We start from the raw sequence: 25,446 nt of genomic DNA, 5'->3' as shown, positions 1-25,446 counted from the left end.
GCTGGAAGGAGATTGGGGATTGGAAAGCAGGGATTGGGATGAGGTTGGTTGTGCTGGAAGAGACTGGGAGGAGTCTTGATGAGTCCTGGTGGGGCTGGGAAGGGACTGGGAGAGGGTCTGGGGGTCCAGGGGCAGTGGGGGGAAATTGGGAGGGGGCTGTGGGATCCTGAGAGGAACAGGAGGGGCTCTGCTGGGTCCTGGGGAGGCTGGGAAGAGACTGGCAGTGATTTACCAAAATAGCAATATTGATCCAGTATCAACATCAATCTGTTAATGGACAAAAAACCTCTCCAACAGTTTAAAGTTACAAAGTGGATGTTTAATCACAGCACTGGGCGAGGGCGGGAGTCACCCCTTAATACGCACTGCAAGCTGACAAAAGATTCCAGTGTCTATTTATTTACAAAAGTCTTGAATATCCAAAATACTAATACATATTAATACTAATACATATGCATAATGCTAACACTTCCCATTCCCCACTTTGGATTAAAATGCACTGTAATCAGTTTAAAATGTCATTACAACTGCGTGGTTGGCTCCCCAATTTGAGGAGGGGGTCGTTTTGGTGAGGAGGGGTCATCAGGAGATGAAGGAAAACCGCTCTTCCTCACTCTCACCTTTCTACCTTTACAATGGTTGACATTACAAATGACATTTGGTACAACTCCAGTTTCCTCCCTTGTGACTTTGAAATGGGTTTCCAGATGTAAGGTCTGTGATCTTCCTGAACCCGTTTATCAGTTTCTCTTTTCTCATTATAAGCACCTCTAAACAAACATACAGTGACAAGTAATTTTTTACCTAAGTCTGAGATTCATTATCTCAAATCCTGCTTCTCACTTCATCATTAACTCTAACTAGCTCCAGCAAGGCCTATCTCTAGCTGAGATCTCCAAATTTTCTAAAATACCTAATTTTTTAAAATTATTTAGTCCAAAGGAGGTTCCAGAGGGTCCTGGGCAGGCTGGGGGAGACTGAGAGGGTCCTTTGAGGTACCTGTGGGGTCTGTGGGAGGTTTTGGGGGTCCTGCCCTCTGCAGTTGCCCCAGGGATGCCATGAAATGCCACCTGCAGTAAGATGCTGACGGAGATTGGAGTCTCCATGTTGGGTTTCGTCTTCCTGGTTCTGGGGCTCAGCATCTACCTGAGCAAGAATGTGAGACGGGGTCCCTCCCCCAAAGCATGTGTGTTCCCTCAGGGCCCCCATGCCCGGTGTCACCCCCTTTTCTCTGCCAACAGAGCTCCTGAGGCAGCGACAAAAGGTTCTCTAGGATTGAAAGTCAATAAATCCAGTCTCCTCAAGGAATTCCCATTGTTGGTCTGTGTCCTGATGGATTTTCATTCCCCTGCTTTCATCCAGGTGCCCACAGGGAGCCAGGAAGATGTGGAACCTCCCAGCCACGTGTCTTCCCAACACGGATCACCAGGACCACGGATCACCAGGGCTCTGCCCAACGGGGGTCACTGGGGATCATCCAACGCCCATCCTCCCATGGGGGATGGAGCTGGAGCAGCGCACGAAGCTCTTCCCGCACTCGGGGCACTCGCAGGGCTTCCCTTACTGGTGCCTCCGTTGGTGTTGGGTCAAGTGAGAGCTCTGTGAGAAGCTCTTCCCACACTGGGGACACTCGTAGGGCCTCTCCCCACTGTGGATGCGCCGGTGGAGAGTGAGGGTGGAGTTGCGGTTGAAGCTCTTCCCGCAGTCGGGGCAGCGGAAGGGCCTCTCGTCTGTGTGAATCCGCTCATGTCTGATGACAGTGGAGCTGCGCTGAAACCTCTTCCCACACTCGGGACACTCATAGGGCCTCTCCCCAGTGTGGATGAGCTGGTGTTTTCTCAGGTCAGAGCTCCACCCAAAGCTTTTCCCACATTCCAAGCAGGTGTAGGGCCGTTCCCCAGTGTGGATCACCTGGTGTGCCCTCAGGTTGGACCTCTTGCTGAAGCACTTCCCACATTTTCCACACTCGTAGGGCTTTTCCCCAGTGTGGATCCTCTGGTGTTCCCTCAGGTAGGAGATGTAGCTGAAGCTCATCCCACATTCCCCACACTTGTAGGGCTTTTCCCCAGTGTGAATCACCTGGTCCTGGATCAGCTCGCACCTGTACCTGAAACCCTTCCCACATTCCAAGCAGTTGCAGGGCTTCTCCCCACCATGAGGCTTCTCCCCCAGCTCTGAGCTCTGGCTGGATCTCTGGCCATGTTCCTGGCATAGGCGGGATCTTTCCTCCTCGCAGCTCCCTGGGCTGCGTTTGCAGACCCTTCTCATGCGGCTTCTCCAGGGCTTTTCCACCTCCTCCATCCAGCCACGGCTTAGGAATGAAAAATCCTGGTTTGGGGGAAAAAACAAGAGGAGAGCACTTTGGGCTGGGGGTACCTCCTTGCCCAAGGTGCTCTCAGGAAGTCACTGGGCATCTTGTGTCTGAAAGAACCTCCAGGACACCAAGATTCAGCACCAACATCCTCCAAACATCAAAAGAGATCAAAAACTTCCAAAACACCAAAAAGCTGGTATCCTCCCAAAATACAAAGATTCAGCCCCCACAAAAAAACAAAGCACCAACATTCAGCCCAATAAAGCTCAGAAACACCAAGATTCAGCCCCGGGAAAATCGTGCATCTCCCTGCCCGGGCACTCGCTGCATGGGGGGTGAGGGGGGCAATGAGGCCGGGCCGGAGCAGGGGGTGCCTGAGAGAGGCCCCGAGCCCGGCAGAAGCCCCTGCACAGCCATGCAAGTGGCTCCTGGCCGGACTCGGGGATCCCCCTGGCCATCCCCGCTGGAGCAGCCTGGTCCTGAGGGACTCTGGCCCCTGCGAGGGACCCCAGGCTGCAGCAGGACAAGGATTCCTGGCCCTCAGGGGGAGGCAGTGACATGACCTGACTGTGACCCCCATCCCTGTGCCTCTGGGCGGGGAGGGGGACGGAGAGGGGCACAAAGTTAAGCCCGGGAAGGAGGGACAGCTGGGGGGAAGATGGATTTCCGTAGGAATTACTTTGCTTCTCGTTTTCTTGTTCTGACATGTTGGATAATAAATTCAATTAATTTCCCCAAGTCAGGTGTGCTGTGCCCGTGACGAAGGATTGAACTGTCCCTACCCCCATCCCGACCCCCGAGCCTTTCCTTGAGTGTTCTGCTCCCCGCCCGGGACAGGAAGGAAAGTCACGGAGTTTTGGCCTCTTTCTGGCATCCCCTGCTCCATCCCGGACTCACCCCCAGCTCGCAGCGCCCTCAGCTCCCGGGCACCCCGAGCTCCCGGCGCTTCAGCGCAGCGGCGCTTCCTTGGCCTCCTGCCCGGGCCGGGCCCAGCGCCGGGGCCGCTCCTCAGCCCAGGGGGCCGAAAAATGGCGGAGCGCAGCCCAAGGCACGCGAGGCCGTGCCGTGTGCAGAGCCCGCCGCTGGCTGCGATTGGCTGCTTCTGCCGTCACTCGTGGCTCTGGCGCGCGCTGATTGGGCAGAGCGGGGACAAGCCCAACCCCGCTGGCGCCCCCAGGGCGGCCGTGGGGCAGGAGAGCCGCCATTGCCGGAGCGTCTGTGCGGGCCCGGCAGCGGCGGCAGCAGCGGCCGGAGCCCGGTGAGGCGGCGGCGGAGCTCGGAGGCGGCCCCGGCCATCGCAGGTGGGAGCCGCGCTCGGTTCTGCGGGGGCTCGGGGCTCGCTGCGGGCCCGGGAGGGGGCGGCAGGGGGCTGTGGCGGGTGGCTTGTGCCGTGGCCGGCCCGTGTTGGCCCTGGGCTGAGGGCGCTGCGGGAGCGGCTGCCCGCGGTCTCCTTGCCGCTGGGGCCTCGGCAGGAGGCGGTGGCGGAGCAGCGCTGGCTCGTCCCGCTTCGTGTCGGGAGGCCGGAGGTGGCTGCGCTGGGCCCGGGGCCGGGCGGGAAAATTCCCGGCGCCAGAGGTTTGTGTGGCCCAAGGAGCCAGAGGAGTGGTGTGCAAGTGACTTTATTGCTGCCCAAAGGGAGAGGCCATGGGGCATTTGCCGTGCGCTCTCTCCAGGTCTTGGAGGACGCGGCCTCGTTTTTGTCCTGATTTTCCCGGCCGCACGTCCCTGTCCCTTTGCCCAACACTGGCCGAGGTGCTTGGAAGGTTCAGCCTTCCCGATCCGCCTGCTGCATGTCCTTTTTGTATAACATCCGATATTCGTGGCTCTGTGAAGTGTTTGTTCTTCTGGAAGTTCAGGAATGTAGCGGGACTTGGTCTGAGCAGCAGTCCTTATCAATTAGTAACATTTTCTGAAACTGATGGTTTCTCCCATTGCTTCCTTATGTACAAGTCCCTGTCCCCATCTCCAAGCAGATTCACTCATTGCCTCTGTTTTTTCTCCCTGGGTGTTCTTTGTTTTTGGGATTGCTCTCAGTGCCCTCATTCTCTGTCCTTTTGTAGCCGTTTGTGGCTCAGGAGGCCTGGCTGCCACCTGCATCCCCTTGCTCAGCTGCTGAATGAGCTGCACTCAGCAAGGTGTGGTGCATGGTAAAAAGATGAGAGTTGCTGTAGCACATGAGAGGAGAAACAGCATTTGTTTAACCCATGGTCTGTGAGAGAACCACAAACTGTGTCCCATTCCCATCCTTTCCACATTTGGACCAGTACAAGAGCTGGTTTTTTATTTCCTTTTTTATCTGTTCCTCCACTTTTCCTTTGTGATCTATTTGCCAAGAGCAGTTTGAGTCATTTACCTTTCCACAAACTCTGCCTCGATTTTCTGCTAAAAGGTAATCTGATCCATCCCATGGTGAAATGTTGTGTTCCTCATCTGAGTGGATTGGTCAGGAAGAAGGTTGGGAGCTGTCTGATTGAGTATGTCAGGAAAATTAATCCACAAACCCCAGAGGTTTATGTCTAAAAAGGATACAGGGGAGTCCTTTGACTTTATTTGAATAAAGGGAGAGGCCATGGGGCATTCCCCTGGGGTCTCTCAAATTTTTGGAAGACACAACCTTGTTTTCATCCCAATTTCCCGGCTCCGTGTCCCTCTCTTTCCCCACTGCCTGAGGTATTGGAGAGGTACAGACTTCCCGGAATGCCTGATACCTAAGATTCCCCTCTAATGTGTAACCCTCCCTGTTAATTTTTAACTCTTATGGAATTTATGGTTTTCTTGCATTATTTCTTTCATTTTTCAATATTTAATCTCATTTATCAGCAATCCTACAGTCTGTAAAGACAAATAGATATTTTCCATTCATCCATCAGTGGAAACTTTCTCATTGTTTCTTTTATCTCTCAGTGCTGGTTTCATGTATCAGCAGACCCACAGCTTGTTTATAAAGACAAATCTGTCATTCCTCTCAGGTATTTCACTGACAGTTTGTAATCTAATTATGGCATTGAAATGATGAATGGGTTCTCTGGCTCCTGATATGAATTCCTTGGGGTTCCCAGGGGCTGGTCCATGGTGCTGCAGTGAGAAATGTGAGTGAAAATAGGAGAAGAAGGTGACAGGAGAAAAGGGCAGGAAAGATGATGGGAAAATTCTAAGAAACATGAGTGCAAAAGGGTGAGAAACATGAGGGGAGAGAAGGGAGAGAATGTGAGGGGAAGAGCATGAGAAACTTAACTATTAAAAACAGTAGAACAGTCAGGAAATGTGAGGGAAACATTGTGGAAACCTGAGGAAAAAAAAAAAAAAAAAAGAGAAACCTGAGGGTGGAAAAAGGCAGAAGATATGAGTGAAAAAAGGGCACAAAATATGAGAGGAAAAGTGTAAGGAACATGAAGAGAAAAGAATGATAAATGTGAAGAAAAAGGTGTGAGAACGATGAGGAGAAAAGTGAGAAACATAAGGAGAAATTTTGAGAAGGAAAACTGGGATAAGGAGAGAACCAAGAGGGGAGAAAAAGGTGGGAAATGTGAGAGGAAAAGTGTGAGGAACATGAGGTGAAAAGGCTGGGAATCATGAGTAAAAATGATCAGGAGAAGTGTCACAGTCTTGGTTGGGAAGGGGTGAAAATGTGAGAGAGAAAGCACAGGAAATGTGAATGGAGAAAAGGGCAGGAGAAAAGGCACTATTGACAAAAGAGCTGTAATAATTCCAAACCCATTCCCCATACATTTGTCCATTTATTGGACAAGCCCAGGGCTGCTCTGTGTGCACGTCTCTACCTCTGCCTTAATTCCCCTTTGGAAGCGGTGGAACTGGCCGGATCTGTGTCGCTAGAGGACACAAAGTGGAGCACGAGGGTTTGAATCACGAAACAGCCAGAGGTTTATTTCATGAGGCAAAAGCCCTTAAAGCCCTTATTTTGGGGTTTTTCAACCCTTTTTATAAGGTGTTCCAATACAGGTTAGGCTGACTGGTAGAAGAAACAACAGCTCCCTCATCCCATTGGTGGGACAAGAGAGAAACACTCTCAGAACATCTGTATGATTTTTTTGAGAAACTAAAACCTTGTTTTCACTACAGTCCTTGAGAGAGAAGAAAGTTCTCAAAAGACTTTCCCTTGGGAACAGATCAGCCCCTGAGAGCTTGAAACTGTCTCAGGTTCAGAAAATCATGTCCACAGATCTGCCCACCAGCAGCAGCTGCTCCAAGCTGGGAACGTGACTGGCGGTGCTGATTTCCAGAGGCTTCTGTCCCCCAGGTGAAGCCAAGGCAGGGCAGGGTTGAAAAGCGCTGCTGGTGCTGGTGCTGCTGCTGGTGCTGCTGCTGCTGCTGCTGCTGCTGCTGCTGCTCTGTGCCAGAGAGCCCCGGCTGGGCAGGGCACGGCGCCCACGCACTGCGGGCTCTTCCTCCTGCTGGGCACACCTGGGAACAAGTCATGATGACTTTTGGGAAAAACAAGAGCTTTGTGGGGGCTGCACTGCTCCTCACACACTCAGGCCACCTACGGCACAGAGCTTTGGCCCCCAAAAAGGTAAACCAGAGGGAAACAGCTGGAAAAGGTTTCATTTCAACCTTTCTTACCTGCTCAACAGAAATGGCCAAAATGAAAGTTACCAAGCAGGGTGTGATCCCCACATCCAGCTCAGAAACAGTTAGAAAGAAGGCAATACTGTATTTCTGCACTGGCTGTGTGGGAAATCCCTTCCCTAACTTGTGCACACCCAGCAATCTCACCTACTCGTTTGTATCCATGGAACTAAGACATACTCAATACTTTGCTGAAGCTCACAGGCTAAACATTCCCCTAAATTATTTGACATATTTAAATCTCATCTCAGAATTTATCAACATGAGAGTAGGGCTGTCCTGAGGGTCTCTGGTCTCATTGTCATAGGTTCAGGAGGAGACCCATGCACAAAAGAACCCAAGACTCAGATGGGGTTGCAAAGCAAATTTATTCTATTAGTTGCAGTAGCAAATACTGCATACCAACCCCAGCATTCCCAAAAACCCGCTGAGCGGGAGAAGGAGCTGAAGCATCGTCCTCAGCGGGAGGGCAGGTAGGCAGTGCCCTTTCAGGACATCCCCTGCATCAAAACAGTGTGCACCTCGTCCTTCTCACCTCTCCACCCCAGACACAGGCCTTATATCTCCTGCTCAGGAGTGGCATTTTCCCAGTTCCAGCATCAGCTCCCACAGGGCCAGCATGAGATGAGGCCACAATGGCTCAGAATAGCGACTCCAAGCCAACAAGGCCTCCATTATGCATTGTTCCTCTTTCAAAAGTTAACTGCCCACCGACTGACCAATACATTGCTTCTCTTGCAAGGGTCAAGTTCCCACCCCTTAAACGATACAGTTTTCTTCATTGTCTTGTCAACCTGCTCAAACATGGATCAAATGTGGCAGGGCCTCAAACACGACTGCGGTCCCTGACACAATCTTTTGGAAACACCCGTTCCTCATCTTCTCCTCTGGATGTCAAGAGATTCCTAAAACCACTTTCTTCCTGTGAATGCATTCCAGCTACCTTCTTACCAGGACCACTCTCTTTATTCTCAAGGCTAAGATAGCCACTTGCAGACATGAATCACTGCAGTGGGGGAATACAGGGTTCAGCACTGTTTGTTAAAGCTAATGGAATTCACGAGCCCTATTTGTTACAGTTCAACACCTCTGCTTCCTTTTCTGGGAATTCAACACAAACTTAGTAAGTTCTGCAAGTTCTCTTGCTGCATAAAGCCACATTGTGTCTTTCATTCAGCAATTCATGAAGAAAACACAAATTGCCTACTGAGACCCTTCTGCTCCCTCCCAAATCACTACTCAAGAACAAGCCTCAGGCACATGCCCATAGTCCCTCTCTGCCAGCAGCTCCAAGCTGCATTGCACAGTGCTTGCTGTGCCCCAGAGAGCACCAAGCAGGCTGGCCTGGTGCCCCTGAATATTTCTGCAAAACCCTCTGCATTTCACACCTTTGCTGTGGCTCAGTGCAGAGCTCCAGGATTGCAGGCGCTTGGTCCCAGAGCTGTGTGAGGCAGTGGCTCGTGCAGATGTGCCCTGACTTGCTGTCAGTGCCTCACGCTGGCCTCGGTTCCCCTGGCAGAAATGCCGTGCCTGAAGGACACTGCCCTGTGCTGGAGCCTGCGGAGCAGCCCGGCTCCCTCCCCCTGTGCCCAGAGTGCTGCACACACTGCTGACCATTGCCAGGAGTTCCAGGGCAGGCGGCACAAGAGCAGCAATGGTCAGGCAGGGCAGCAGCCCTGGGCTGCTCTTTGCCTTTCTCTTCTCCTGTGCAGACTCCAGACAGCCCATGGCACCAGTGTGTGCTGTGCCCAGCACGGCGCCGCTTCCCCTCAGGAGCAGCCAGCTGCCAGCTTGGCTCTGAGAGCGGAGGATTTGCCTGGGGCCAGCAAGAGGCAGCCAGGGCCAGGCTGCTGCCTCTTGCAGCTCCAAGGGCCTCCTTCCAGCCTGCCTCTGCCGAGGCTCAGGCTTCTCCGGGCTCTGCCAGGGCTCTGCTGGGGCTCCAGCCTGGCCAAGGCCGGGCCCGCTCTCACCTCACAGTCGCTGACAGCTTTGCACCACAGGAGACCTTGCACAGCACCCTCACTACTCTTTCTGCTTTCTCTCTTCAGCCAGACTCTCCTCCAGTCAAAGAGATTTCTCTTAGGGATACAAATCCAAGTGGCAGGAACCCAAATGTTCTCGAGTCACATCTGCACAGCCTGCATCTGCACAGGATGTTTGTGTTGCACCGCTCCTCCTTTGGTTTTTCCTGCAAATGCCATTGCTGTTTCTGCCTCAAATAGAAATGCCACAGCTGGGCAAAACTTGTCCAGTTGTCCATATTCCAAAGGCAGTGTGGTCTGGAGAGGATGAATGAAGAGGAGCCTTCCCCACTTTGAAACCGTAAAAAGAAGCCATCAATGTCACTTTCCACCTCTAAGAAAAAACTGACAATTCAGAAGGAAATGTTGAGCTTTCTCACAGGGTCAGAAGGAGAGAAATGTTCCAAAGGAGTTGAGATTTGAGAAATTTTATTTAAAATCCTACTCTACAATCCTACACTACAAACCTACACTACCATCCTGCACTACAATCCTACTCTATAATCCTACTCTACAATCCTACTCTATAATCCTACTCTACAGTCCTACTCTAAGTTGGTCATGGAGAAGACAGTTTCTAAATTAATTGTTGCATTCCTGCCTCCTCCTTCCACTTCTTCACTGCAACGATGAGAGGTGCCAGGCTGGACCCAGGCATGGCCGATGTTATAAATTGATGCTGCAGAAAGGAAAAGAAAACAACAAGAAAGCATGATTTTTCCAATCTAAGAGCTTTAAAGGCAGGGGAATACTTTTTAAATGAAAAGGGGATTGAGTCAGAGTAGGTCAGGAGCATGGGGCAAGAGTGGCACAGGTAGGTGCTGGTAGGTGGCCCATCCCTGGAAATATCTGAGGTGTGAGTATCCTGATCTCTTGAAAGATGTCCCTGCTCATTGCAGGACACAGACTAGATGACCTTTCCATGTCCCTGTGTGTTAGTTTGAGATGAATTGACATTTAGGGAAAGAAGTAAGAAACCCCGCACGGAAGTGATTTCTTTGAGAGAAGCTGCTGGGAGCTTCCTCTGTGCCTGAGACAGGCCAATGGCTGGCTAGTTCTGAGAACTGACAACATTTTGCACCATTTAGAAATGAGATGCGCCTCTGTGATGATGCACATTTTGAAAACCAGCAGCCCGGGCACTGGCCCTCTTTGCTTCCGGAGCCCGAAGGTAACGGAGTTCTGGTGAGGCCGGCCCTGCTCGCCCACGGCCTGTGCTCCTGGGGGAGGCCGGGCCAGAGCCCAGCGGCTCCCGGGCGGGGGATGGAGGCTGCGGGACCCCGGCCCCAGGCTGGGCCAGGCCACGGCTGCTGACATCTTGCCCACACTAAACCCTCTCCCCGGCGTGCAGCGACGGCTCCAGGCCGAGCCTCCCCTCCCAGCGGCTCCCGGGCAGAGAGAGGGGCCCAGCACAGCCTGAAATCCAACACCGTGACTGCCATCACCTGGGTGAGATTGAACCCTTTCACTGCACAGATGAGACCTTTCTTACTCTTGTGGGCCTGATAATAAAATTTGTTATTCCTTTGAAGTTTGAAGCCTGTTTTTCCCTTCTCCTAATCCATAGCTCCCAGCAAGAAATGAGTAAGTGCCCTGGTGATTTTAGCCAGCGCTAAAACCCAGCACTCCCTGCCAGCCCAGCCCAGTCTAGGATTGCTCCCCACTGTCAGCTGAACAGCACCAAGGTTGGAAGGGAGGAGGATGGGGGCTCATCTGATGCCTTGGATTTCAGTGGAGGAGGAGCCCATCCCTGGGACACTGTTTCACCTGCAGCCCTTTTGGCATTTTACCTGCAGCAGCTCCTTGGCAGACCAGCGCTGCGCCTCGCCTTTCTGCAGGCAGCATCTCAGGAAGTCACGCAGCAAAGGCGAGAATTGCTCGGGCTGCCGCAGCTGTGGGCTCCCTTCTGTGGCTATGTGGAATTTAGCCTGGAGAAAAAGGAAACACAAGGCTCCACCTGCTTCTTTCCCATCTGGAACTGCTCTCCCAGAGCCCATTGTTCCAGCTCCACTCTGCAGTGGCAGTTTTTGCCCTGGCAGAGAGGCAGACATGACTTTCCTGTAGCATTTGGATGGTGGCTTTCCTGTATCATGAAAAAACCCAAGCCCCAAAGCCACAGCTTTGCCAGCATCCAGCAGATCTTGTCTTGGCAGCTGATTTCATTGCCTGCTCTAGTTAGTGGCAACTACATCAGCAAATACGTGTTTCCTTCTCAGAGGATTCCCAGCAGCTTGGCAGCCTTTTTGGAAGAGGGATTTTGCTGTTCTAACTAACTACTATTTCCAAGGATTCTTACATGAAAAGAATCTCTGCAGTGCTTGTTGGTCCCTTAAGCACAGCTGCCATAAAACAAAACTCATCAGGCTTTTTGTCCTGTTCTTGAAAATGATGGTAATTGGAAGAAAAGAAAGGAAATGCAGCAGGTGTTCCTCAGGGAAGGAAACAAACCTTTGGAATCTCATTTCCAACACAGACACATTAAGATGCCTCCACAAATGTATTGGGTTGAAAATGCCTGTTTGGGCACACAGGAGCCACCTGCAGCTCTGTCTCTCAGCACTCTGAAAATTTCAGGTTCCCTTATGTGGCAAAAGGAAAATATTCATGGTGAAATCAGAAGTGTCATCCCTGTGGTAAGCCTGTGCTCGTTGGATTCTCAAGTCAATGCATTAACGCTGTGCCCATCCCAGAAAGTGCCAGGAAACAAACAGGAGGTTTTGGCAGGCTCTCCCCGTCACCAGGCTCCAGCTTGGTGATATGGAGAAAGTGGCTTGGGTTAGGAAAGAAGGTGGTCACTGAGTGTCTCAGCAGCACTGCACAAGAAGCAGAAGAGACTCTGGCTTTACAGCCTCATCTCCAGGTTTCAGGCAAGTTTCCCTGTGAGAAGAATGGGGCTGCACTTCTTCTCTCAAAAGCACTGTTTTAGAAACTTGGTTTGCTTTGAGTTTCTTTGCTTCATTTCTGGAAAGATAACAGCAGCTCTGAGATGCTTGTTTCCTATTCTTGGGGCCATCTACACAGCCAAAAGAGCTGGAACGACTTGTAAGGCAAAGCAAAATGCTGCCTGAGAATGGAGATGGTTTGGGCGAGGTAAGGCTTGAGTTCCCCCAGTGCTGCAACCAAAGCTCCAGCAGATGCTGATGTGCTGCAGGGCCATTTGTAGAAGGGGCCTTGGTGGAAGTACTTCCAGCAGATGGCCATGGGATTTTGTGCAGTGAGCAGAGAACACGGGACAGGTGAGAAAGACAGCGGGATCAGAGAGTATTTGCTCCTTACCGATCGAGCAGTGAAACTGTCATAAGGAGTTTTTTGTTCGGCCATTTCAATTGCCACAATTCCAAAAGACCACACGTCCACTTTGGGGCCATATGGTTGACGCTTCACCACTTCAGGTGCCATCCACCAAGGAGTCCCGGTCACCGAGCACCGCTGATTTTGCTCAGGGGTGAGCTGAGCAGAAAGGCCAAAATCAGCTGAGGAGAAAGCAAAATACTCTTTTAATTTTAATACTCTCAATTAGGAAACCAAGCCAGAGAATTCCCCGGTAGAAGTTTGAGAATGTGCAGTTGAATTTTCTGTACAATACTCCCTGCTCTGTTTCCTTGGGGCTTTAGCCAAGGCAATTGGCTACTTCAAACACCCCCCCATCTCTTACACTTCCTCCAGCAGTGCCTTTTGTTTTCCTGAAGGTTTAGATTGCAGCTCCCTCCCTCTGGAAGGAACACACACAGACACACACAGAGCAATAGCACTCTTGGCTGCTTGTGGTTCCTTGTCATAGCTGTGTGCACCCTGCAACTGTGCCTTCAGCCCACAGCAGGGGGGACCCCTGCACTGCCAGCAGCAGCATTTTTGGGGAGCTGGCAGTCACTGAAAGCAGCCCCACACCCCCCATTCCTGGAAGGCTGAAGCTGAGCAAGAATACACTGACCCAGCTTGACAGAGCCGTCGGTTCTGAGAAGGATGTTGTTGCTCTTGACATCTCGATGGATCACGTGGTTGGAGTGAAGAAAATCCAGTCCTTGCAGGCACTGAGAGAGAAAAGAGAACCAGGGGGGCAAAAAGTAGTGCTGTGAGTTCATCGCACAAGAAAGGAAACAGCTGTGGAAGGTTCCCTTTGCAGGGGAATGGGGAGGAATGGCAGAACACAGCGCCATTGAGAGCAAGAGCCTGCTGCTCCCACAGGAGCAGAGCAGCACCTTTCTCAGTGGAGAACTGCAAATGCCAATGCACGAGACAGAGATAGAATACAAGAGCAGGGGATAAGAGTACAGGAAGTGAGTCCAGTGAGTGTAGGGGCACTGGCAGACAGTTCCCTTGAGATGCTCTTGCTTGCCCATAGCCGAGCAGCAGCACAGAAACCAAGCTTGGCCCATGAAATCCCTCCCGTTCTGAGCCCCTGTTTCCCAGACAATGCAGCTCAAGGCCTTGGAAGCACAGATGGGATCCCTGACCTCCCGACTGACAGCTGCAATCTCTCCTTCAGACATTTGAATCTCGTCGATGAGATCTCTCAGAGTGCCTCCGTCCATGTACTCCATCACCAGCCAGAGTTCTTCATGCACAAGGTAGCTGAAAAAAGGAAACAAGGCCATGCAGGTGAACATGCACAGCTAGGTTGGTTTTTCGCTTGAGTCTTGTTTCTGGGTCCCTTGGAGACAAGGGCAGAAGTAAAGGCATAGACATTGCCTCTAGGCTGTGCAGTGTTTGCAGTCTGTGCTGTCTCAAGGAGAAAGGCAGCTTAGGAAGAGCCCAGATAAAAAACCTGTCACGCATGACATTTCTGGAAATAAGCACCTAGTCTTCCTGGCATGCACAGCAATGGAAAAGAGGGGCAACAATGCAAGGGCAATCCTCTCTTGGATGGTTCATCAGCATTTAAGAAACTTGAAAAACTCAAGCCCAAAGAACTGTGGAGGCAATGAACTTAGAAGGTATTGAATTCTTAAGATAGGGCTGATGCAGGTTTTTGAACAATGTTCAGTCTGCATTTGCCAGGGTGGATTCATGCAGACAAAATGCAGTCTCTTCCCATCCATTGGAGATAAGTAGAGAAATAATCATTAACAACTCTATTTCCTGCCAGTGACCAAAGTGGGTTTTTAAGCTCTCATGCTTGTAGTATGTAAACAAACATTCAAGGGATAGGACCTTGACCACTCACCTGGCTAAGTAATTCACGATCCTGGGACTCCTATTACTCTCCATGATCCTGATTTCATTCATGGTTAATATCTTCCTACTCACTCCTTGCACATTTATTTTCTTTATGGCCACCTCAAATGACATTGAAAAGGAGTAATTTGAGAAAATTGGTAGCATGAGACTACAACACACATGGAGGAAGTGATTTTGGAATGGCACAGCCAAGCTGAGCCAAAGTGCCTTGTGATTAGACCTCATCACTGGAGTAATTAGGGAGTGACATTGCAACAGCCCATTTCTCTGCTCCCTTGGGGGCCAGTTACAGGACATGTGGCCACTGGCGATTTGCCTTGTCCACAAAGCCTGTTCCAAGTGCAATTTGCAGGCTGGCTCCAGTCTGTGCTTCTTGTGCCTTTTCAGCACAGCTCTCCTCAAAGCTCCAGCCACAGCTGTCAGCAGTGGGGAAAGGCCTGGAGAGCAGCAGAGGCTGCAGGGGCTGTTGACATTTACCTCTCCTCCTGTTGCAATGTCAAGTGCTCTGGAAACCTCTCCAAAACCCCTAGAAACAAAACAGCAGCAAAGAAAGGAGAAGCCATTTAGATCTTGCACTGAAAGCCAGTCCAGACAGGAGAGCTCTGCTGTAAATGCCTAAAAGCTGCAGGTTGCAGGAGGGGTCTGCCAGAAGGCAGATGATGCATTTTCCCCTCAAGTGCCTGGGCACTGGGCCTGTTCCTGAAGCCTTGGGCTTTACTGCCTCAGCTCCAAAAGGCAGCTTATTCCTTCATCTCGGGTGTCAGCTTCTAAACTGTGCAATTCTAATCCTGAGCATGGAGTATTTCCTTTAGCAAACTCTTGGAGAGAAATGTTCCTGAGAACTGTTATCTGACAGCTCTCATTGGGGGTAGGTTGTGCTTTCAGGCAAGCAAGATTCTTCTCCTTTCATTAGTGTGGCCAGATGATTTGGAGACATCCAAAAATGTGAAGGAAATGAATCCTGAGCTGTCCCACACTTGAGAGACAAGCAGATTTACCAGGTTCTGTTCCTTGCTGCAGGCAAGACCTTGGCAGCATGGAGATGTCTTTGACAATGCCTTCTGAGCACACTTGACAAATTCTGGCCAGTACTGAGAGATGGGGCAGACTAAGCCCGCTGTCTAAACATGTGGACAACTTGTCTGACTTCCCACTTGATGGATATTCCCCCAGTGAAACACCTGGCCCGTGGCTGTGTAGAAGTGACTGTGGTTGGACTCACCCACTGCCAAGACTTTCCAGTTCAATGTATTTTGTTCTGGGATTTTCCTTGTTCACCATTCTCCCTGAGGGAAACAAAATGCAAGATGCTGACTCTCAGGCAGAGATCCGAACTTGCAGGAGATGCCAAAGGCAGCCCCGCTGTCTGGGGCTCTGAACCCTCTGTGGTCAGCTGGGCAGCAAGCACAGCAGCAACAAGACAGGCAGTTGTGCAGTACAAATGGGCAGCAGAGAGACTGATTTTGTCCAGTCCTTGGAAGGAAATGAAGCGCAGAGAGCACAGCAGGGCACAGCACAAGGCTGGCAAAGGCCAAGCATGAGCACTGACAAGCAATGGCAAGAAGACACAGCCAGCCTGAGCCCCTGACAAGCTGTGGCCCCCGTTCAGGACACACCAGCATTGCCTTGGAGATCAGACACAGCCAGGTGCAGATCAAGGCCCTTTTGTGTCCCAGCAGGTGAAGGTAGACACCAAATCAGCTGGGATCTTTTCTCAGCCCCACCAGGTCTTTTCTGAGAGCACAGCACTGGCAGCTGTTATGGGCAAGAAGCAGATTAAATGGGTTGTGCTGCAGAATCACAAAGGGCTTGATGTGTTTTCCCAGAGACTGATCTGAGCAGGGCTTGGGCCAATAGGTAGGATTCTAAGAGTCATGGGAATGGCTGGGAATCAGGTATGAAAAAGTGCCATGGATCTGAGGAATACACAGCACAGGGGCTGCAGGCTCGCTCCTGAGAAATGCCTGCAGTGCTGTTTTATCTGATCACACCACGTGGATATGTCTCTTGGACACATCTTTATAAAAATAAATCTGGGATATTAATTACAGATTGTGGCACAAGTATCTGTTTCTTCATTGTGGGCCCAATGAAAACATCTCTTGCTCTCTGTTTCTGCTGTCACCTGATGTTCTTGCAAAGGAGTCCTCACTGACAAAAATACAGCATTCTCATAAAAACCTTGTAGATGTAGTAGAGGCAATAAAAACAGTCCTAATAATGACACCACTAAAACCCATGGGGCAGAACAGCCCTTTCAGGATGGAGAAAAAAAAAACTCTACCAAAAAACCCCAAATCCGAAACCAAAAAAGGATAAAAACTGAAAACTAAAAACGAAACCCCAACAAAAAGACAAAACCCCAAATGCAATCAATATCTCTGAAGTCTTTTGGTTCTGACGACTGGTGGGAAGTCTGGAGTCTAAGGAGAATCTAGGAATCAAATATTCTGTTCAGTTTGGCCACTAGCACACAGAACTTGCATAGATCATTTGCTGTGCCACAGCCTTCTGCTGATCCAAGAACAATTCCTGCTGCTGCCTTTAGTGGCAAGGGAATGCCAGGCAAAGCCGAGCCAGTCCAAGCTGCCCTCAGAGGCAGCAGGAACAGCCAGAGCGCTCTCTCGCTGCCTCAGAGCACAGCAGTTCCTGTGGGGAGTCCTAAATGTCTCTGGGACACCAAAGTGAGGAGGATCATTTGCTACAGCTCTGCTGGCACGTGCACACAATACACTGTCCCTCAGACAAGAAATACACCAGACGTACTCAGTTGCTCCACGAAGTTTCCCAGGCTCTCCTGGAGCTGAGCAGCAGATGTGTCACTGCTGGAAATGGACAAACTGCCCCGGCTCCACTGCTCAGCTTGGGCAACAAAGGCTCCTTTAGATGCTGCTGCTGCTGCTGCAGCAGATTGAATGGAAGAGCCTGTGTAGATCTGAGAGAAGAAAGGAGTTTGTGTCAGGAAGCTGGCTGGCAGAGATTACCCCGAGTTCCCTTTTCAAATGCAAGCCCTTAGGAAGTTGCTGTTAGCCACATGCAAAGCTCATCAACTGGATTTTTTGGATGCCCACTTCTGGAACCAAATGGTCAAAACCCAAGGTTGGTTTTAATCAAGTTGATGGCCAGTTTCATATTCCATTTTCCTGGATTTTATGAAGGATGACTGCAACAACGACCATTGCACTTCCTCCCAAGGATCCCTTTCCCCCTCCAAGGGCTGCAGACACATTTGCAGCTCCTTGTTCTAATGTTGGAGCTCCTCCCCCTCAGTCCTCTTTTCCTGCACCATCTTCAGAAGGTGCTCAGCCTGCAGCACTTGTGCTTGGGACAGTACCTGTGCCTCCCGCCGACCTTGGGGCTCTTCATCAGCAGGCATTTGCTGGAAGCCTTCGCAGGCTGCCAGGTGAGATATCAACACGTCCACCTCAAGTCAAAGAGAACAAAGCAGTCAGAGACCACAGCTTGTCCCTGTGTGCCAAGGCTCATTGACTGTGAGCAAAGGGAAAGAGCAGGACAGCAGCAGATTCACCAAGGGATACAGACAGCTTGCAGCTTGTATTCCAAATCTGTCTGGGGGACTGTGTTCACTTGCAAAAAGCCCTGAAGAAACAAGGAGAGCAGGAGCAGGCCAGCAGGAATCCCTTGAGATGAGTGCTGGCAAAAGGGGCAAATGACTGGTGCCACTGTCCAGGGCAGCAGCTGAGATTGAGCACAGCAGGAAATGTCCTTCCAAGCAGCTGGGATAGACACTACAGCAGGATGGCACTGAGAGGCATCAGCCCAGCCCCCTGCTGCTCTGCAGAGGAAAGGCAAGAAGGGCAGAAAGCACCAGACTGCAGTGACTGCTGTGCCTATTGCTCTTTCACTCACTCGATTTTCTAGAGCCTCTTGCTGCTGAGCGAGGAGATCTAATTTCTCTTGGATGATTCTCCTTTCTTCCTCCAGCCTGTTCTCCCTTGCCCTGATCCTAGCCTCAGCTTCCTGCAGCTCTGCCAGAAGCTCCTCATCGGAGGCCTGAGAAGAATGACAGAGAGGAATTTCCATGAGTGGAGTGTCTGCCACTCTTTCACTCACCTGGTTTTCTTGATTTCCTCTCTGCCAGGGGAGATCCATCTCCTCTTCGATGCTTCTGTCTTCCTCGTGCCTCCTCTTCACTGCCATGATGGCCCTCAGAGCTTCGGGCAGCTCTGCCTGGGGCTCTGCCTCGATGTTCTGTACACACAAATGGAGAGCAAGTGCCTGGGAGCTGCCATCAGGCTCAGCTTCTTCCTCCGTTTCAGCCTCAAAATCACACTCATTCAGTCACTTCTTTCTGCTTCCCTACCCACCTCTGCTTCCACTGTAACCTCCTGTCCCGCTGCTGATCTCTGCAGAGGCTCTTTGCTTTCAGGGCCTCTGGCACTCGTGGCCTGCTCAGTCCCAAGAGCTGCGTTTTATGCCCCTCTTCCTGCCCTTCACTCTGTCCCCTGCTGAGTCAGCCTTACCTGGCCATTCTCCAGTGGCTCTTCCACCTGCTGCCCCAGCTGCTCTTCCTGCTCTTGGGCTGGGAACAGCTCTCCCTCAGGCTGGCACGGCCGTCCTGATAAAACAATCTGCTCCTGCTCTTTCTCTGGATGGACCTGCAGAGAAAGCAAGAGAAGATGGGCTTCAGCTTCTCATCCAACATTTGTGGGCCAAGACTCAAAGACTGATGGGCTCCCACGTTTCCAAAGCTCTGTGCTGCTGCTCTCCTGCCTTGTTCTCTGCCCGTGGGGAAGCACAGATTCCAAAGGGACCCTGGCAGTGCAATCAGGGCCCATCTGGCACTGAATCTCCAACAGACTCTTGGGCAGCTGACAGGAAATGTGGGGCATTTCTCAAGGGCCTCCCTCCCCTTCTGCTGTGTCCTGCTTGTCTCTCCCTAGTGACTGACAGCCAGCCCTGTCCCACAGCTCCATCCTGGCTCTGCAGGGGCTTCCTGGGTGAGCTCAGCCCTTGGGAGAGACACTGCTGGAGTTCATGTTCTTTTCAGGCCTGCACTGCCACTCCTGCCCCTCTGACATCCACACTCTTGTTAGAAATCCTGCTCAGTCAGGAGACAAGGATGTGTGCAATTGGATCCTCTGCTGCAGGTCAGAGAGCCTCTATGGCCACCTCAGGATATGGAAGAGGACCAAGGTGTTTCTTCTCCCTCTTTTGTCAGCTGAGAATTCTGAGTGGCACTGACAGAGATCCTCAAAAGGCCCCAGCAACAAATTAATTGACACACCCCTAGGGATGCCAATGAAGGAAGCCATGGGTCATGTAATGCATGTATGACCAAAGTCAGCAAAAACCACCTAAAACATGGACTTGTCCCACCTCACTAGGACAGGCAAAAATTTATAGGTTAAACAGGGAGTGTCAGGACAGAAGAGGCAGGAGGAGGAAAACAGCTCTGAGGAGAAAAAACAACCATCTCTAAAGGGGTTCTTAGCAACACAAGACAGCGCTCAAGGACTTGCAGCTTTGCCCCCACACTAGGCTCCAATGCAGTTTCCAAAGCTGCAGACTTCACCACAAAACATATCAACAGAAACTTGCCACTTGTGGATTTTGCCTCAGAAGAAGGGTTCAGAACTACACAGTTTGTTTCTTTGGCCACACAGGACAAGAATGGCCGGCCACAGCTTCATGGACAACACAATCATCTCCTTGCAGCTTATCAAAAGCCAAAAGACAGGTGGCCTAAAAGACTCTGCAGAAGTGAAGAATTACTCAAGGAAACTGCAGAACACTTCTCCAGGTCATGCAGAGGTTTCCAAAAAGGGACAGCAAACAAAGCAAGCCCTGTGAGCCCCAGAAATGCCGTGTGAGCCCTTGGCCATGGCTTGGCAGAAGCCAAGAGACAGAGCTTCCCTGAGCCAAGCAGCCAGCTGCTCACCCGCAGGCAGCAGCGCTTTGGGGCCTCAGCACGACGGCTCAAAGCCCAATTTCCAGCTGCCACGGGATGGGGGAATGGCTGGGTGCTGGCAGGACTCCAGCACTCAGCATCCTCAGCCAGCAACAGCAAGTGCTGGCTGCTCAGAAACTTGCAGCTCTGCCTTGCACTAAAGACAGCAGCACCCAGCACTGGCACTTACTGTCTGGGCATGGTCAGGCTGGGCTGTGACCACAGCTGGAGGCTCGTGCTCCTTTTGCTCATTTTGCTCCTCTTTGGCCTCTTCTCCAGGAGCAGAGGGAGCCACAGCAGAGTCTGCTCTTGCTTCTGGGCTCTGTGGACAGATGGTGGAGTTAGGGACAGGCAGCTCCCTATCATTTAGAACCTTATTTCTCTTCAGCTCTACCAAGCACAAATCATCAGCTTTGATAGCAATGGGATTCTAAGTCTCTGCAACTAAATCAAAATGGGTTAATTCAGCCAGGCTGCAAATAGCTCTGAATTAGAGAGTTCACCCTGGCTACTATCAGCAAGCAACGTTCTCTCTGCAAAGCTGAGCTTTGAGTTCTTTTAAAGCTCTTCAATGGAAAATTAGGAAATAGCCAACAATGCCTTTGCTATTGCTGTTGTAAACATGGAAATGGATCTTCTTTCAGCCCACCCAGCTGGCCCTCTGCACTCTACTGCCACAGGCCAAGCTCACAGTTCCCTGCACAATTCTGAAACACCAGGAACATCAAATGTTCCTTTCTGACTCACCTCAGGATCGGCACCTCTGAACACACGGCTCAGATGACCTGCAGTGGGCAAGGAAAAGGAACCAAATTCTTTGAGAAAACTGGAGAGAACCGTGGCCTATTTAGAACAGCATCTGAGAAGATCTCCCAGTCTGCATTTTCAAAGGTGTCCTGCTTGACTGGTGTGGTTTAAAGCAGCAACTGAAAAATCACTAGAAAACTTATTTATTTCTTGCTGTGAGATATGGATTAGAACAAGAGAAAAATAGGCTTAAAACTTAAATGGAATAAAGAAAGTTTATTGACAAAAACTACAAGAATAAGAAACGAGAATGAAACTTCCAGAACAACCCTTTTCTCCCCCACTACCCAACCATTCCCTTGTTTACATGACAACATAGAGACAAAAAAACTTTGGAACTTTGGTGTTTACAACAGTCCCAATTCCTGCTAGAGTCTTTTCATCAGTCTTTGTAGAGAAACAGAAGTCTTCTTCTGCTATCTATGGAGTTTCTCACAAGAAAATTATTTTTCTTCATAGCTTTCTATTTCTCTGATGCCAGCTGCCGGGAAATCTGCCATCAGTTGTCTCCTCCCATTTCCCATCACTCTGAGGTGTGTTATGGGTCATGAGTCTAGGGATGTCATTTTTATGAATGAGTTATTCAAAGGCAAAAGTTCTCTTTATCTGTTTTTGTGAGCTTCTCTGGAAACAGAAGTTTTCTCTTTTTGCTTCTTAAAAGCCACAAATCTTCAACTATTACTTCTCCCGCTCTGTTCCAGCATCTCACAGTGTCACAACTACTTCATCATTTGCTCAAAATCCACACTTGGAAACACTCCATTCCTCCCAATATACTCTGTCATGAATTAAAGGCGGTTTTTTCAGAACACTACTGTCCATCTCCATAGCTTTAACAGAAAAATATTTCAGCTTATTAAAGCATCTCCTTATTTCTCTTCCCTCTCTCAATTTAATTTTTTTCTTCACTCTCTTTGATGGGTTGATGGTTGATCACTTCCTCTCCCTCTCTCTGGAAAAAAAGGATTAATCTGCAAGTCTCATGCAGGTAGTAAAAGAGTTAAAATCTTGCTAAAGCTGCAGATGTTGATGGTGTCAGGTTTCAGTTCAGTGGCAGAAACTGCAAACCAAGTCAGGCCGGCTCCGTTTCTCCCCCCACCCCGCCCTCTGCAGCCTTGTCCGGCCTGGAGGGGGGGAGGAGGCCGAGACAGAGCCCTGTGACCTCGTCAGAAGCCAGAAACCAAAGAGAGCAAGAAATTCCCGGCCTCACATCTTCAGGTGGTGTTCACAGGTTGATCTCACTTCTCAATAGTTAAAACCGCTGCCAATTCTCACCCATGGCCAGGAATTAGTCAGGAGAAAAAACTCCCATCAGCCTCCAGCAGTATCAACTTCCCCAGCTCTCAGAGCTATCTTAAAAGTAAAGTCACCCCAAGAGATTGAGCCAGCAAAGTGAGGAAATGACAGACTCTGCTGCCACAGGCTCTCCCGTGGAGGGAACAGAAGCCCTGCAAATGCTGCCCGCAGCCCCCTGGCTACAGACACCCCGTGTTTTGCTGAAGGTGTTGACAGGAGCTTTACCAAACCAGGGGCATCCTCATGGTCTTTGTGTTTCAATAGCAACCCGGTCACTAAGAAAGAGCAGGGAGACCTACAAAAGCCAGCTCAGGTTCCAGCCAGGGAAAACCTCTACTTACGTGCCAGGTTGGTCAGATAATAGCCGGAATATCCGATGACATAAATGCTGCAAACTGCAACAGCGAGCTGCTCCATCACTGTAGCACTGCTGTGCCAGTTTGCACACTCTGCTCCACCACAAGAAGAAACACGGCTCCTGTCAGTGTGCAGCTGCCCACTGACAAACGCCTCAAGCAGGAGGATGCTCCTGCACTGAGCAAGCCCAAGAGCTGCTCTGACCCTGAGGCCTTCCGTGCACCAAGGCAACCTTGGGATGTCACCATGACAAGGTGGCATCCATGCCCTGACATCACAAAGCCAATGCTCTGCGCTGCTCTGGGAATTGATGCAGAGCAACACAACCTTCCCTACAGCAAACACAAAATTGCCTGGCAGGTTCTCCTCTGTCACAAAGGGTCACAAATCCTTTGGTGGGCTGTGGGAAATGGAAAGACAGAAACTTCCACAGATACTGAAGGATTTGATTGACAGCCTTGGAAGGAGCTTGGATTCATGCAATGCTAAAGGTTCACAGACGCTGAGTCGAGAATTCATAAGCTTATGTTCCTATAGCTGCAAGTAAGAATATGCCATAAGTAAATAAAAAACTGCATTGAGTGAGATGGTGGAGAGATTTCAACTGTAATTGTGTGATTTTATAGAGTAAGCTATGAATCTAAATAATATCCTAAGAAGCACATGTGTGTAGGTGAGCTAGCAGTGTATTGGGTGAAAAGCAGACACAGTGCAGCAGAACTTGGCAAAGGTGAAAGGTGATTAAGTAATAATAAACCTCTTCAATTTAGTGCATTAGCCAAAAATCTCAAATCAGCAAATCTCAGCCACTGCACCAGGCTGAAGCTGAGGATCCCCAGCCAAGCTCAGAGGGAGGAGAACACAGCATTTGTGGGATCCTTTCCAGTCTGACTTGCTTTAGCTGGAGCCTGGGGGAGGAGAGAGCAGGAGAAGGGTTGGCTGAGTCCTCTCCCCTCTGCCTTGCCCTTCTCTGCTGGATCCTCAGTTCATCCCACACCCACCCCAAGACTCCAGCCCCATCCTACTGGTGCTGACGGGATTAAAGGAGATAAAGAGGAGATTAAAAAGATAGAGAGGAGAGAAAAAGAGAAGTTTAAATGCAGTTTAAATATGAAAGAAATACCTATGTTAGTGCCTGCTGAGAGTTCCAAGGGAGCTGAAGGGTTTGCAAAGGGCCAGGAGCCCGTGAAGGGCTCAGGAGCTGCTGCTGCCGGGAGGGAGGAAATGCACCAATGGCTCCCAGCAGAGTCTGTGCTTTGAGGCTCTTTCCCAAACAGCTGCAGGAGGGAAAGCAGCTGAGTTTGGAGGAAGAGTTTTCTGCTGAGGTTTCCTGTTTGGAGCTGTCACAAGCTTGAGCTGCTCAAGGGAAACGCGGCTCTGCTTCCAGCAGGGCCCAACTGCCCGGGAGCACAACTTGGTTCCCTGGCCCTGAGCCAACGGGCAGCAGCAGCTTCTGTTCCCTCCTGGCTCTTGTGTCATTTCCAGCAGCACAAGACACACCAAGAAAAGCTCCTCCAGAACATGCCATAAGAAACACAACCTGATTTCATGGCATGGAGGAGCTCTGACAGTCCCACGGGCTCAGGGTTGTTTGTCAGTGAACAGAGCAGGGAAAAGCACAGACACATTCCCTGCACAGGGAATTCACAGGAGGAAAGTGCAGCGCTGGAGGATGTGCTTGGATACAATGTTCCCATGGCAGTTTTGGGGATAAAATCGTCAGCAGAGATAAAAGAAAAAGTGCTCCCAAGGGTGGGCTGGGGAGGGCTGGTGCTTCCCGGGAGGCTCCCGAAGCTCAAGAGGACAAAGCCCAGACCTTGTCCAAGCTGTGAGCTGGGTCTGAGCCAGAAACCAGGGGGTGGCAGAGACATTGCTGCTGAAGGGCTTCAGATTGCCAAAGCTAAAGTGTCCAGCATCAAGGAACAACTTGAGGTTATGGAAGTCCCAGTGCCCACGTTCCATCCCCTCATTTCAAGCTGAAAGCAGAGCGCCCCTTGTGACTCTGCTTTTTAATAATCAATGTCAAACTTCAACAAAATTCCCTTAGAAAGACCCCATGAAGGTTCACACTGTGAGAGCTCACTCGAGGCAGCCCCAACTCCTGCCCTGGTTCAGTCCCTGTCAAGCCCACTGTGCTTTCCAGCTGCTTTGCTCCAGCTCCCCCCAAATCACCACGAATTCCACTGAACTGAAACAAATCCAAATCCTCGTGGGTCGGGACAAGGGCAGGGAGAGGTCACTCAGGGATCATCATCAGGGGCACAACAGCCCGACCTGGGGAAATGAACTGAACTTAGGACTGAGCAAATCAGACCAGGAGAATGAGGATTAAAATCAATCTTGAGAAACACCTCCTCCCGCACCTGAACTTTTCTGTCCGGGCCGCTGCTCGAGGGGCACAGAGAGGGGCCCAGCCTTGTCCCTCCAAACCTCCCTGGGAATCACCCCAGAGCCCTCAGCCTTCCGTGTGCCCATCCCCGGGGCCCCTTGTCCCTCTGAATGGCTGCCGTGGCTCTCCCAGTCCATCCCAGCCTCTCCCAGTCCATCCCAGCCTCTCCCAGTGACCCCGCCTGTCCATCTCGCCTCTCCGTGGATCTGCCGCCCCTCAGCCAATCAGAGCGCGTCTCTCTGGTGACTCATCAGTTGCCGGGCAGATCCACAGAGCCGAGAGCCCCGCGCTGGACTCGGCCACCCAGTGCCGCGCACTTCATTCCCAGTCCCGCCCAGTGCCACCACAGTCCCGCCCAGTGCCACCACAGTCCCGCCCAGTGCCACCACAGTCCCTCCCAGTGCCACCACAGTCCCTCTCGGTGCCACCACAGTCCCGCCCAGTGCCACCACAGTTCCGCCCTGTGGACCCAGAGTCCCTTCCACTCCTTTTTAGCCCATTCCCAGTCTACTCCGAGTTCATTCCTACTTTACTCCCAGACCTCCGCACTTACTTCCAGTGTCCCAGTATCCACTCTCATCTCTTC

The 25,446-nt window shown here is 50.9% G+C and overlaps 2 protein-coding genes across 2 annotated transcripts; both read right to left on the bottom strand.

Moving 5' to 3' along the window:
* Positions 1–297: 297 nt before the first annotated feature.
* Positions 298–3,376, bottom strand: LOC147646120 (uncharacterized). Its single transcript, XM_086873922.1, has 2 exons — positions 3,212–3,376; positions 298–2,328 (listed from the first exon to the last, which is right to left on the bottom strand). Exon 2 carries the CDS (start codon positions 2,299–2,301, stop codon positions 1,561–1,563), a length of 741 nt encoding a protein of 246 aa, XP_086730048.1. The 5' UTR covers positions 2,302–2,328; positions 3,212–3,376; the 3' UTR covers positions 298–1,560.
* A 2,724-nt stretch (positions 3,377–6,100) lies between these two features.
* Positions 6,101–19,054, bottom strand: LOC147646119 (serine/threonine-protein kinase PAK 3-like). The gene is made up of 10 exons (XM_086873920.1): positions 18,585–19,054; positions 17,971–18,312; positions 17,435–17,524; positions 16,867–17,035; positions 15,323–15,386; positions 14,578–14,626; positions 14,087–14,199; positions 13,377–13,494; positions 12,854–12,953; positions 6,101–6,144 (listed from the first exon to the last, which is right to left on the bottom strand). The coding sequence occupies exons 2-10, from the start codon at positions 18,259–18,261 to the stop codon at positions 6,101–6,103; spliced, it is 1,038 nt and encodes a 345-aa protein (XP_086730046.1). The 5' UTR covers positions 18,262–18,312; positions 18,585–19,054.
* Between the last annotated feature and the right edge of the window lie 6,392 nt (positions 19,055–25,446).

This window comes from Cyanistes caeruleus, unplaced genomic scaffold (genome assembly GCF_971803275.1).
Source record: "Cyanistes caeruleus unplaced genomic scaffold, bCyaCae1.hap1.1 HAP1_SCAFFOLD_123, whole genome shotgun sequence".
Lineage (NCBI taxonomy): Eukaryota > Metazoa > Chordata > Aves > Passeriformes > Paridae > Cyanistes > Cyanistes caeruleus.
The sequence above is the reverse complement of the archived record's forward strand: the minus strand, read 5'-3'. Positions and strand labels throughout refer to the sequence as shown.